Source organism: Bufo gargarizans, chromosome 7 (genome assembly GCF_014858855.1).
Source record: "Bufo gargarizans isolate SCDJY-AF-19 chromosome 7, ASM1485885v1, whole genome shotgun sequence".
NCBI lineage: Eukaryota > Metazoa > Chordata > Amphibia > Anura > Bufonidae > Bufo > Bufo gargarizans.
The window spans coordinates 199,526,330-199,541,264 of record NC_058086.1 but is presented as its reverse complement, the minus strand read 5'-3'; the positions used below and the strand labels follow the sequence as shown (position 1 = coordinate 199,541,264).

The window sequence follows — 14,935 nt, the reverse complement described above, 5'->3', positions numbered from 1 at the left end:
AAATAAAGACGGATTAGAAAAAAAGGAGATGTGTTACTATCTGGTTTTAAATGGCAGATACAATTTTTGGTGACACATTTCCTTTAAGAGAAGACAAAGTCCAGTTGCTATGACTTATTGCTACTTGTATATCCTGTTTCACTGCTTGTGTTTTTTTGCCACATTGAGCAATAGCACTTTTGGCAAGAGCTGACTAGTGGTATATATATAAAGTATATTAAATATACCCCTATATTTTAATTGTTTAACTATTACATTCTTGATATGTGCACTAAATTGTATTTTAATATTGACTATATATAGTGACAAGTTGTTAAAAGCCTTTTTGTGTTTACTTCTACATAGTTACTGGGATCCAGGTCCTCGTGCTGATCCATTTGAAGATATGCGCTATATCTGGGGTGGATTTGCCTATCTACAGGATGTCATTGAACAGGCAATCATTAGAGTACAGACTGGCACAGAGAAGAGGACAGGAGTATATGTTCAGCAGATGCCCTATCCTTGTTACGTAGATGACATGTAAGAAAGATCTTTGGGGGTCATTTATCATTCTAGGCATGTCTGTTTTTTTTGACAATTATTTGTCGCGTGATTTGTCACTTTTTTTTTTGTGCAAAATTGTGCAACACTTACCCAAATGCGCCACTTTTTAAAGCGGTGTATGTTTTGTAAGTTTAGTGTTTAGAACTGTTTGACGGTGCATTTACTACTTGCAAAAGTCGCAGAACCCTGGTGTACATGTACAGACATAGGTGTACACCACATTACACTTGTGCCAAATATATTATAACTGTGCAGCCAATTTATAAATTGGCTGCAAAGACATGCTTAAAACTGACAGCAAAACCACCGCAAATGATACATTTCTGCTTTGTCTCTATAGCATGATGAAAACATATGAGAAATATACAATAATATTTGATGAACAGTCATTTGCAGTGAGCTTTGAAATGGCAGAATGTTTTAAGATAAGACTTATGTTCAATGACTTTTTTTTTTTTATCTACGCCTTCACAGCCAACGTAGCATAATGTGCACAGACATACTTATTATTATTATTATTATTATTATTATTATTATTATTATTATTAAAGAGCCATTCATTCCATAGCTCTATACATATGAAAAGGAGTATACATACATAATGCAGACAATTGCACTAAGCATGAACAAGGAGAGTTACAAACTGATACAGAAGGAGAGGGCCCTGTCTCTGAAGGCTCACAATCTACATGGTATGGGAGAAGGACACAGTAGGAGAGGGTAAAGCTGGTCATGGCGGTATAGAGGCAGCAGGGTCACTAGTTGAAGGGTTGTCTTAAGAGTTGGGTTTTTAGGTTTTGAAGGATTCCACTGTAGGTGAGAATCTGATATGTTGGGTTAGCGAGTTAGAGTGTGGGGGATGCACAGGAGAAATCTTGGAGGTGATTGTGGGAAGAGGTGATAAGAGGAGAGAAGGAGGTCTTCTAAGGATCGGAGATTGCTTGTGGGGATGTATGGGGAAAGTAGCTCAGATATAGGGAGGGGACAGGTTGTGGACAGCCTTGTATGTATTTGTTTAGTATTTTGAACTGAATTTGCTGGGAAATGGGGAGCCAGTGACTGGATTGGCAGAGGGGAGCGGCAGAGGAGTAACAGGGTGAGAGGTGGATTAGTTGGGCAGCGGAGTGGAGGGGTGCGAGAGTGCTAGATGGAAGGCCACAGAGGAGGATGTTGCAGTAGTTTAGGTGGGAGATGATCAGGGCATGTACAAGCATTTTCGCAGACTCAAAGTTGAGTAAAGAGCAGATGCGGGAGATGTTTTTGAGTTGGAGGCGGCAAGTGTTGGAAAGGATTTGGATGTGCGGTCGGAAGGAGAGGGCAGAATTCAAGGTCACTCCAAGGCAGCGGACTTGGTTAACCGAGGAGAGTGTGCAGCCATTGATTGTAATAGGTCTGTTGGGGGAAGTTGAGCAGGATGGGTGAAAGATGATGAATTCTGTTTTATCTATGTTAAGTTTTAGAAAGCGAGAGGAGGAGGATGATATGAAAGATAGGCATTGTGGGATTCTGGATAGTAGGGTGGTGATGTCTGGGCCAGAGAGGTAGATTTGTGTGTCGTCACCATAAAAGTGATACTAAAAGCCATGGGACTCTGAGCTGTCCCAGGCCAAAAGTGGAGATGGACAAGAGCAGGGGTCCTAGGACAGAGCCTTGTGAGACACCAACAGAGCGGGAATGAGACTAGGAGGTGGTGTGAGAATGGGAGACGCTAAATGTTCATTCTGTGAGGTATGATGTGATCCAGGAGAGGGCTAGGTCAGTGATGTCAAGAGATGAGTTTGTAACAGAAGGGAGTGGTCGACAATGTCAAAGGCAGAGGACAGGTCAAGAAGAACGAGGACAGAGTAATGTTTTCTGGTTTTGGCTGTTAGTAGGTAAGTGGTGACTTTGGTAAGGGCAGTCTCAGTTGTGTGGTGGGGTCGGAAGCCAGATTGTAGGCGGTCAAGAGGAGACGTGAGAGGACAGTTCAGCATAGACATGTTGCTCAAGTAGCTTTGAGGCAAATGGAAGAAGTGATATGGGGAGATAACTGGACAAAGAAGATGGGTCAAGTGAAGGCTTTTTGAGGATGGGTGTAATGGTAGCATGATTAAAAGCAGAGGGGAAGACACCAGAGGTTAGTGATGGATTGAAGAGATGAGTTAGGGCTGGGATAAACACTGTGGTGAGGTTAGGGATGATGTGGGATGTGATTGGATCAAGTGCACAAGTGGAGAGTTTTTCTTTTGTAATGGTGGAGAAGCGGGTTTTGGGAGAAGAGTACTGAGACTGTTGTGTAGAGCAGGCATGTCCAAACTGCGGCCCTCCAGCTGTTCCAAAACTACAACTCCCAGCATGCCTGGATAGCTTACAGCTATTAGGGCATGCTGGGAGTTGTAGTTTTGCAACAGCTGGAGGGCCACAGTTTGGACATGCCTGGTGTTAGAGGGTCTGTAGGGACTGCACTAAAGCTTTCTCTAATGTTGACTATCTTTTGTTTGAAGTATGTGGCGAAGTCCTCGGCTGAGATGAGAGGAGCGCTGGGGGATGGAAAAGGGAGTTAAGTGTTAAAAAGTTGTTTAGGGCTGTGGGATAGGGAAGATATGAGAGATGAGAAGTAGGCCTGTTTTGCATCAGCAAGTGAGGATTTGAAAAAGGAGGGATTGCTTGTATGCGGTAAAGTGATCCTTGGAATGGGATTTCTTCCATTGCCGTTCTGCAGCCCTCGAAGCTTGTCTGAGTTTTCTGGCCAGGTTGGTGTGCCAGGGCTTTTTTTTTTTTTTCTTTTTTTTTGGGGGGATTTTTCACGTGATTGTAGGTCAGCTTCTTGCAATGTGTATGCTTCTCTCTGCAAGTTAAATATGTATTTTTGGGCACCCACCCAGCAAAAACAAAACATTTTGTTTTTTGTACACATGGAAAGCTTCTGGGATACATGCTAAATGTGTTCATATGCCCCTATTCTGCCAAAGGGTTTTCCTTTGGCATACGTTGGGCTGATATGCGTTGGGATATCTTTTTTTCCTGCTGTAAAGGAAAACCTGGTCTACTGCGTTAAAGTAAAAAAAAATACACTTGCTTTACTGTGTAATTTTTATGAGTGAATGACTAACCTATTCCACTGTATGCCTATACAGTCGCTTTTATGGGAGGCTTCCGCCAGAGGTATGAGTAATAAGTAGAAGAAGTAAACAGATCTTATGTAGAAGTGTAAAATGAATACATGGTAATAAACTTTGAGGATTTTCCTGGAATAGTACTGAAGGCCCATTAAAAATCTGGTTCATATTGCAACCAGTCTGGCTCCCTCTGCTTACTAGGGAGCTGTAGTCTTTTATTTGCTGGTAAATGAGCACCAGTCTTGTATTAGTTTAATCCATTGCGGCTGCTAAATATTAAGGCTATCTTCACACTAGCACTCGGGTCTCTTTGGATCCAGCATTGCCAGAAGCTACATGAATGCTGTCTGGCCCCATTATCTATAATGGGGACTGGCGGAGATCCAATAAATTGCTAGATCTCCCGAATGCTAGTGAGATTAGACAAATTTACGGTTCTGGTGCGCAGACCTTTATAAATTTTGAGTATCATAAACCCTGCACCAGTTTATGCTAGAATACTGTCCATGCACCAGAAATTACAATTACCAGTGAAACCACGCCTACTTCTTGCTAAGCCACACCCCTTGTCGGGCAGACATAAAAAAAGTGTCTAAACATGTGGTGCCAAGCACATAAACTGGCAATTTATTTTTTTATAATCAGTCCCAATGTGTCTGAATATGTACATAGCATTTGGAAGCAAACACTCGCTAGTCATGTTCTTTACATGGTGGTTTTAGGTAATTTACGTTTTTTCCGTTTTGGTGCTAAATCTTTGAGTTATATATCTGTGGTTCTAACCAGATCTTGTAACATCTTTAATCCTCATCTCTGGCTCTTTTCTTCTTGAATTTAGATTTTTACGTGTCATGAGTCGATCCCTGCCCTTGTTCATGACATTAGCTTGGATCTATTCTGTTGCTGTGATCATTAAGGGAATTGTATATGAAAAAGAGGCTCGTCTAAAAGAGACCATGCGGATCATGGGACTGGACAATGGCATTCTGTGGCTCAGTTGGTTTATAAGCAGCCTCATTCCACTTCTTATGAGTGCGGGGCTGTTAGTGTTGATCCTTAAGGTAAGCATAAATTGTGGTTTTTCAGACTGATCCTGGCCCTAGTGAACCTAGTGGTCATATACATTGGTAAATCAATCTATGAGGGCATACAATATGATCTTGATCAGCTATTATCTACCATGCTAAAATGTGAACTTTGTGTTTTTCCAGACTGGAAACCTTTTGCCATACAGTGACCCAAGTGTGGTATTTGTCTTCTTGTCGGTCTTTGGAGTAGTGACCATCTCCCAGTGTTTCCTGATAAGCACCATTTTCTCCAGAGCCAATTTAGCAGCAGCCTGTGGTGGCATCATTTACTTTACACTTTACCTACCCTATGTACTTTGTGTTGCGTGGCAAGACTACGTGGGCTTCACTCTCAAGATTTTTGCTGTAAGTGAGTTATTTCTTTCAATTTTCATTCATGAACCAAAGGTATTTGTCTGCAGTCTCAAAATGTGGTGCCCACAAAAGAATATTGACAGTTTAATTACAATTGAAATTGATACTTACAAACCTATTGTTTGAAAGCTTGCATGGCATGAATACGTGTCATATTTCACTATTTGCCACATGCATCCACTACTTGGATTAACGCAGCCCGATTACCACCTGACAACTGAATTTTGAAAGATCTTGTCTCCATGTTTTCCTTCTAGAGCTTCTTGTCACCTGTCGCATTTGGGTTTGGTTGTGAGGTATTTGCACTGTTTGAAGAACAAGGAGTTGGTGTACAGTGGAGCAATCTGTTAGATAGTCCTCTGCAAGAAGATGGGTACAGTCTAACTACGTCTTCCTTCATGATGCTGTTTGATACACTTTTGTATGGAGTGATGACTTGGTATATTGAAGCCGTCTTTCCAGGTAATCTGCTTTGCATAACTTAATCACTTCAACCAGACAGACGAGCAGAGATTTCCCAGACGTTAAGCAGATTAATTTAAAGCTGTAGTAAATGCATGCATGATGCCTTGTTTTCTGCAAATGTGTTTGTTGATGCTTGGCATACAGTACAGCAGTTTGTCGTATTTCAACACTCTTAATCGCAGTCAATGATTTTAATTACCTGAGCTAGGCCTAGTCCACACTTCCTGCCTGAGCTAGGCCTAGTCCACACTTCCTGCCTGAGCGAGGCCTAGTCCGCCTAGTCCACACTTCAATGATCACTGATTTTTATCAGTGATTGTGAGCCAAGACCAGGAGTGGAGCTAACACAGAGCTAAGGAATAATGGAACCTGGCTTTGACCAAATCACTGACTGTGTGAACTAGTCCTTATGGGCCCTTTACACAGGCTGAGAATCAGCCAGATAATCTCTAATGAACGTTCATAGGAACGCTCATTAGTGATGATCTGGCAGTGTAAAGCTGCCGCCGATTACCCGATGAACGAGCGAAACGCTCATTTGTCTGGTAATCTGTTCATTTTTGCAGACTCCTAAATCGTCGTTTGCAGCAGCATATTGTGCTGTGTAACACGCTCTGCTGCCAGCAAATACGGTTTCTGTATACGAATAAGCAATGGCATTAGCGATTACTCCTCCCCATACTGTAGTGGAGATCGCTGCAGGTAAATGCAGCGGTCTCCTTCACTGACAAGCAGGCCACTGCCAGAAAGGAATGGTTCCTTCCTGACAATTGCCTGCTAAATTGTCCCTTGTAAAGGGACCTTTAGTTTGAGTAATGGTGCGTTTACATGGGCCGAGAATTGGACGACTATTGGGAAGGAAGCATGGCTGCTAGTTTAGTGGGGGTGAAGTGCCGATCACTTCCACAGAATGAGAATGAGCGATCGCTATAGCAGCATTGGTTTTTTTTGACAGCAGAGTACTGTTTAGACAATTAAACGATAATTTACTTGCCTGCACATACAACAGTTTTACCCGATGAATGAGCGTTTAGCTCCTTCATCAGGAGATAGTCTGCTCCTTTAGACAGTTAGATTGTTGGGAACGAGTGTTCACAGAAACGTTTGTCCCTGATGTCCAGCTATTGGGCTGTGTAAATCTGCCATTAGTCTAAGTGGAATTTCACTACTCGGCACTAATAAGTGCTGATGATATGACTAATAATTCTTTAGCCACCAAAACTGTGGCCACCACTGTGTGTACTAGTGTTGCTCTTGAATTATTCTTGACTAATTGGTTATTGATCCACAATTTAGGCCAGTATGGAATTCCCAGATCTTGGTATTTCCCATTCACAAAGTCTTATTGGTGTGGAGAAGAATCAAAACAGATACATCATAACAGTTCTTTACAGAGGGAATCATCTGAAGGTAAATGGTTGGCCTTGTAATTCTGCATGTCTATGATCTATAACATTTAATGTCTGACCTTTTTAAAATGTATCTTTAATTTGGTGCTTCTTTTTGTAGTTTGCATGGAGGAAGAACCTGGTCATCTTTCACTAGGAGTCTCCATTCAGAATCTGGTAAAAATTTACCGAGATGGAAAGAAAGTGGCCGTGGATGGCTTGTCACTAAGCTTCTACGAAGGACAGATCACATCATTTCTGGGACATAATGGAGCTGGAAAAACTACTACTATGTAAGATACTTATTAATAAAGATATTATTTAATAAGAATTATGTATTCAAATAATAGGATAAAGGTAGAGTTCATGCACTCGCTTTTTTTATGGTAGGCCATCTTCTAGATACTGTTAAATAAACAGCTGTTTGATGTCTGGACATTAAGTAACTTCTCATAGTGTGGTTTCTGAGTATAGTAATCTTTTGTGTTTCGATATATACAATAAGAGTAAAATATAATACCGTTTTTATTGTCCTGTTATTTAAAGGTCCATATTAACAGGCTTGTTCCCACCAACCTCTGGAACTGCCTACATCTTGGGAAAAGATATTCGCACTGAGCTCAACTCTATTCGACAAAATTTGGGAGTTTGTCCTCAACATAACGTCCTCTTTGACATGTAAGTAAGACCAGTTAGTGGCACACAATACATATATACAAGTGTGTGTGTGTGTATATATCCTATCACATAAATCTATTCTTTATGTACATAGTAGGTATCAATGACATCTGAAACTGGAAAAAAAAAAAACTTAGTTTTCAGTGCATCTGGTAATCCTAAAGCTTTCCATACACTTCTAACATGTTTCGGCCCCCATACACATTAAATGGTCGGCGAAGCCAACTAAATCTACAGATATGACTGATGTTAATCTGATATATATGGCCAGCCTAATTTACAAGTATCAGGCATTATCACTGGCCGTATATCACTTGTGAGACTTCACTGTATGTGCTAGAATCCTTTGGCTTGTTTATGTTGTGATATTGTCATTTATTACGCAAGTACGCATTTCATACCGTTTTGAGGTATTCTGTTGCAACAGAAAAACCTATGTACTACTTTGAATTGAGGTAGATTTGTTTACTTGCCCATATATAACAGGATAATATATTTTAACCATTAACAGATAACCTATACGTTTACTGTAAAATCTCAGTGATAAAGCGTTTTAGTTGGCACGATAGATATCTAAAGAATGCAGCTTATACCTATTAATCCTGTTAAATCATGTCCAAGACTGAACACTGGGAAACTCAAACATGTCTCTTAAACACCTGCTTATTTTTTAAAGATTTGTTTGGCCTTTTTAAGGTGAATCGGCAATAAAAGCCCTTGGTTTATCTCTGTCAGTTTATAGTTTGTGCAGTTGGCAATAAACCGTTTCTGATAATGCATTGATCCAGAGTTCTTGTGTACTGGCTCCAGTCTCGTGTCAGATGATGAGCAGAGTACACTGGAAGCAGCCTGACATTGTCAGTTAGCTTTAGTTTGTCTCGTGTACTAGTAAAGATAATCACTGAAATGTCTCCTACTCTACAGTTTTCATCCATGTCCTCCACTGAGAACTTTACCACTTGTCAATGACCATTCATAGTATATGCTCTGACTCTCAGTAATTACCATGTTTCAGTGCTGTAAAAGCAGTGACAAATAAGCGATGTCCAGTATAAGTGGAAATGATAGATTTCTCCTTAGTATTTGAAGTATCCAGAGCTCAGAAGCTTTGGGTCCTTTTTTTTTTTTTTTTAGCACGCTAGCGTGTATGTTGAGCTTTACTGAGGCATGCAGATATGCTTCCTCATCTGTGCCTCTCTACCATTTCCCTTCAGACTCACTGTTGAAGAACACATCTGGTTTTATGCACGACTGAAAGGGCTTTCTGAAGAAAAAGTAAAAACGGAGATGGAACAGATTATAAATGATGTTGGCCTCCCTAATAAGAAAAAGTGCAAAACAAGTCAGCTGTCAGGTATTGCAGAGTTAATGTCCATTCTTGCCGCGCTTATTGTAATGTTAACTGTAATTGCTATGCTTCGGTTTTCCAAAGATCAACCTAGTGACTTTTAGGGTCTGTTAGAAAATTGTTAGGACGTTTCAAGCCATTTTGTGACCAACAAAACAGCTGTCCATTTAACAAAATGGTACAGCGTATTCCTGACAGATGCCATTATTAAGTTCATATCTGGTACTCTACTGCAAAGTGTATAATATGGGCTATGTTCACACATTTAGATTTCAGTGTAGATTCTGTGCCTACATTTTCATCAAATCTGCTAACATTGCATATCCAGTGCCACTTAATGGGGTGTATTTTACCCCAATCTTATCCTCCAGGACACAAAAAAAAAAAAATCAGCTCAAGTTTTTGTCTCCGCCCCCGAAAAAGTAATAAGCAAAAATGAGCATTTTTATAATTCTCCAGGATTCTGCATAATCTCCTGCGAATCTGATGACACATTCATGGCAGGCTTCCAAGTGTAGACAAACCCAAGACTTGTGAACATACCCAGACTGTACTGGTATAAGACATTTTACTCTTGGTGTGTGATTGGTGGCCCACAGGACTAATAAATCATTCACACATAAGCCTTCACCAGTTGCCTGTAGAACATGACCAGAAAATGGCATCTTAATAATTCTCTATTGAATGCAAACATCTATACTCCTACACTCTTTGCTAATGTTTATGCATATATGGCTTTATTTGTTACAGGTGGTATGCAGAGAAAACTCTCTGTAGCCTTGGCTTTTGTTGGTGGATCAAAGGTTGTCATCCTTGATGAGCCCACAGCCGGCGTTGACCCATATTCACGAAGAGGCATTTGGGATCTGCTACTTAAATACAGACAAGGTAAATATTAAGTGTTTGTTTAGTGGGCATGAAAAAACTTGGACGCATTTGTCAAAGATAAAGCTTTCAGAATGAACATTGATTTATTGAGCTAGGATAAAAGTCAATCTTCTAGTTTTGTGTTTTGGAAGTTGGATGGATTGACTTTTTTTTTTTTTTTCTGCCTTTCATCCAGGAAGAACAATTATCCTTTCCACACATCACATGGATGAGGCTGATATCCTGGGAGATCGAATTGCTATAATCTCACAAGGCAAATTGTGCTGTGTAGGATCTTCTCTGTTCCTGAAGAACCAACTAGGCACTGGCTATTACCTTACATTAGTGAAGAGGGACGCAGACTCCTCCCTTAGCTCCTGCCGGAACAGCAGCAGTACAATGTCTTGCTTGAAAAAGGTACATTCAGCTCTTACTTGGACAAGTTTTCCATGCACTGTAATGTTCAAATGGATGATCAGACCATTTACTTGTCATTGGCTTGATTCATTAAAATAAGTTTGCCAATGAGGATCCAACTGATCAGACTCTCACAGATCACAATATAGTGTCCACATAATTATTTAATGGAATATATGTACAGTATATGTATAGCTGAAACCCTTCATAGGAAATTCAGATTGATATGTAATATTTATAGCAGTATTCATGCAACATAACTTTGCTAATGTTAGTTGACCAACTAATTTACCCAAAATAGCCAGATGTTACACATTTGGCCAATTTCTATATTATTAATGCATAATTGTTGGAGAAGAATTAAAGCTCAATACCAGGGAATTACTGCCTCATAAACAACCTACCTAATTTAACATCTGGGATGACGGTACCCCGTCATTTATGAGCAGGAAAGCAGCAGATCAGCTCTTGATTGCAAACAGAATAGAAGCCTGATGCTGGCAACGCCAACAGGAGCGGGGACCACAGAAGCGGTGATTATTAAAAATAGCAAACAAACCACGCATCGGAAGAGAGAAACCAAGAGTAGGGTAATTATTTCCAATTAGCTCCTTTCCTAATCCTACACCTAACCCTCCATTCTGTCCAATCAGAAGTATAACTACGACTGTTGTAATCACCGCCACTGTAGCCCCGGAGCCTGATGACGATCAGGTCAGAATCAAAAGGCAACCATTTGCTCACACAGTGGCTATTGATTTAAATGCTGCTGCATTTTAACCTTTTTTCACAGCACATCTCTGAAAACTAACAATCTTCCCTTGCCTGTACTCTTGCTATACAACAACCTAAGCCATAGAGTTTACTTCTGCAAGGAAATGGTGTTTCTCTGCTGTTTTGAGGACATAATTTGCAATAGAGTAGACTCATAACTGTCTTTTTACCAATTTTATTGGTATTTATGTTGCAGGAGGATAGCGTCTCTCAGAGCAGTTCTGATGCTGGACTGGGCAGTGACCATGAAAGTGATACTTTGACAATAGGTAAAACAAATTGATTTTTCAGTCCCAATTGCTTTAGAATTACAAGTCAATTAAACCATAGTAACACCTTTTTATCTGTTCTAGTTTTGTGTTGTGACAAATTTACTAGACATATATGAGGCACCTTTATAGAGGTGGATTTAAAGGGTTTGTTCAAGAATGACAGCTTATTACTCATCTACATATTCTCCTTCCCCGCCTGTAGGCTTTCCAGTGTAGAAAAACACAATAGATAAGGCACAGACTGCATTTCAGAGAAACAACCATGGGACATAGGCACATGACAAATGAGGATGTTCGTAGAATTATTTATCAAAGTTGTCACGAACATTGGTTCATGACTTTGAAAATTCAGTTATAGGTTCCATAGGAGAGCTGCCAATCTCTGGTAACATACTTTGCCCTGTCACACAGCGCTGGCATTTTGGCACGGCTTCCACTCCACAAAAGTCTGTGGCAGTGTACAGAATCTGCCTCCCATTGTTTGCAGCAAGAGGTTTAAAGCTGCGACAATCGCAAGAAAGGACATGTAATTTCTTGCTGCAGTGTCTGGACAGACTCCTCTGGAAGCCGCAGTGGGTGTCCGTTCAAGCTTTAGCTCCATTTAATGGGGCAAAACTGTGAGTGGGTCAGCATCATTCAAATGATAAAACCATAGGAGCAGCCACTGTGGTTTCTGCTGCGTAATATGTGGCAGATTTTTGCATTTGCCAAGTCTGCTGCATGAACAGGGCCTAGATTAAAGGGAGTCTGCCACCTACTTTGTGTTTAAGACTTATTCGTGGTATAGCACCGTTGCCCAACATAAAAATAGTACCTTTATTAGGTCCTGCGAGTTTCCTGGTGTCGGCGGTATTGCCGCAAGTGCCCACATAACTGCTCCCTTGCAGTCCTGAGGCCCACCCTCCTCTCCTACCTCATCCTCCTCTGGCTTGGAGATCTCCTATGGGCAGAGGCACCTATCTTAAAAGTGCACATGTGCGGGCCCAGCAGTGACCAGCCCTTGCACAAGATCTCCAAGCCAGAGGAGGAGGGCAGGCCGGAAGACTGCAAGGGGAGCGGTTATGTGGGTACATAGAGGAGCCTAGGCACTTGCGGGACCTAATTTGCATATCTTTATAAAGGTGTTTTTTCAGCTTCTGCATGTGGGACAGACAATAAACTTACTATTTTTATTTTTGGGCAACTGTGCTATAACGCAGTGTGAGCAGTCTAAAACTCTCAAAGTAGGTGACAGACTCCCTTTAAAAGTAAACTGTCATCACTTTTATGCCTTATTCACATGTCAGTGATTTGGTCAGTGATTAGGAGCCAAAACCAGGTGCGGCTCTAAACACAAACAGGTGCAGATCTTTCCCTTATACCTTATCTGTCCTTGTCTGTGGAGGCTCCAATCCTGGTTTTGGCTCACAATCACTGATAGAAATCACTGACGTGTGAATGAGGCTTTATACTGCTCTAACCACAGGCATGAAATGTCAACAGGCTTCCGCATTACAACTGCTTTGGTGTATGAAAGAAAATCTAAATAAAGCTAGACACGGGGGAAAAAGTGTCCACTTGGCAGTTCTCCCTGCCCGGCTCAACCTACAAATGTTGGGAAAAGAAGTTCTGAAAAATGAAAGGTGAAATCTGATTGGTTTCTTTGTGAAACTAAGCCAGTTTTGATAAATTGGGAAGTATGTTTTCTCCAAAATGTCATAGTTCTTTCTTGTGAGGGAGCCTGTTATTGTGCATGAAACTCGTGACAGGTTCCACTTAATTATGAAACTTTGTACCTACAACTTCTGGTAACTTGTACATTGTGTAATATGTAAACTCTACTACATGTACATGAACCCACATAAAATCCTTACAACAGGCTTCTGTATTCTTGTCTTGTATGGGTCTCACAGATGTCTCTGCCATTTCAAACCTCATCAACAAACATGTCCCTGAAGCCCGCTTTGTAGAAGATATTGGCCATGAACTTACCTATGTCTTGCCTTACGAGGCTGCAAAAGAAGGTGCATTTGTTGAGCTTTTCCATGAAATTGATGATCGTTTGTTTGACCTTGGCATCTCCAGCTATGGCATCTCAGATACCACTCTTGAAGAGGTAAGGTATCAGTCCCTGGTGGAATCTAAAGGCTTGCCCTTGATGATTAAATAGTTTAATGGTAGAATTCATATCTCAAATTATGGTGTCTTTGCGCCCCATCAAACTTAATGTTGGCAATCAAAGTTGAACAACATGCATACACAACATACAAAATAAAGCCTAACTCTGCTGGCTGTAGTAGCATGCTTTTCCTTAGATAAAGACAATGTAATGTGAAGCATATATTTTCATATTGGTTTTGACTGTTTGTTGCTACAGATATTCCTTAAAGTGGCTAATGACACAGGAGTTGATACGGAGACATCAGGTAAATAGCAGTTTGTAGTACACATTTTTGATGGAATTTTTGTCCTATTAGGATACTTCATAAACTTATCTTTTAATTTATAGATGGGACACTACCTGCCAGGAGGAAAAGATATGCTTTTGGAGACCACCAGAGCTGTCTACGACCTTTCACAGAAGACGACAATCTAGAAACCAATGATTCTGATTTGGATCCAGGTATCTGAAACAACATATTGATTCATACTAAACTAGGACATTTAGATCTTTCGGTATTGATTAAACCCAGTTCAGTTTTTTAATTACAAACAAAATTGTTACTTGTTTCATTGTAATTTTGATCAATCTTTGGGCCTAATTTTGTGGGGGGGGTTTTCCTGCAGGATCGCGAGAGACAGATTATCTCAGTGGCATAGATGGAAAAGGGTCCTACCAAATGAAAAGCTGGAGCCTGATGAGACAGCAATTTACAGCCTTACTTTGGAAGAGGTTACTCTATGCCAGGCGCAGTAGAAAAGGCTTCTTTGCACAGGTAAGTGTAAACTTAGAATCGGAAATTAGTGGATGCAAGTGCAACACGTCAAGGCTGCTAGTGGTATTCTACCATATCCCGTTTCAGGACACATGCATGCTTGGCTGAATGCGCATGTTTATGGAGGGGTCAGGATTGATACTTGTCAACCAAACAATCTTGTTTGGCTGACGAGTAGCCTGTAGGGGTCTGTTCTAATTGGTATCTGTTGAAGTTCCTCTATATAGTAAATGTATTCAGGAAAAAAATGCAATAGCTTTACTGATGACGTGTTTCTGAGCCTCAGGGACCCAGCAGCCAGTATGTTTTTGGGGGGGGAGGAGAGGAGGTGCTGGATAATTTTAGGAAAAAATTGTCAAATATCTGTCTACCAATGTAATTTCCGTTAGGGTACTTTCACACTTGTGTTTGATTCCGGCAGGCAGTTCCGTTGCCTGAACTGCCTGCCTGATCAGGCAAACTGTGTGCAAACGCATGTCATTTTTTCAGACTGATCAGGATCCTGATCAGTCTGAAAAATGCCTGATCAGTCAGAAAAATGCATTGCAATACTGGATCCGTTTTTCCAGTGTCATCAGGCAAAACGGATCAGGTATTTTTTCTTCTTCTCATTTTTAAAGGTCTGCGCATGTTCAGACCAGAAGGACGGATCCGGCATTTTGGTATTTTGAATGCCGGATCCGGCACTAATACATTCCTATGGAAAAAAATTCCGGATCCGGCAT

General features: G+C 40.8%; 1 protein-coding gene across 1 annotated transcript in view; it reads left to right on the top strand.

The window, feature by feature from the left end:
- Positions 1-14,935, top strand: part of LOC122943763 (phospholipid-transporting ATPase ABCA1-like) — a 110,197-nt gene that overhangs the window by 70,149 nt on the left and 25,113 nt on the right. Inside the window, 15 exon segments of the mRNA XM_044301769.1 lie at positions 346-522; positions 4,483-4,705; positions 4,856-5,077; positions 5,344-5,548; positions 6,848-6,961; positions 7,061-7,232; positions 7,486-7,617; positions 8,832-8,971; positions 9,716-9,853; positions 10,029-10,249; positions 11,220-11,292; positions 13,188-13,390; positions 13,652-13,700; positions 13,784-13,897; positions 14,062-14,210. Coding sequence (XP_044157704.1) covers positions 346-522; positions 4,483-4,705; positions 4,856-5,077; positions 5,344-5,548; positions 6,848-6,961; positions 7,061-7,232; positions 7,486-7,617; positions 8,832-8,971; positions 9,716-9,853; positions 10,029-10,249; positions 11,220-11,292; positions 13,188-13,390; positions 13,652-13,700; positions 13,784-13,897; positions 14,062-14,210 — 2,332 coding nt within the window.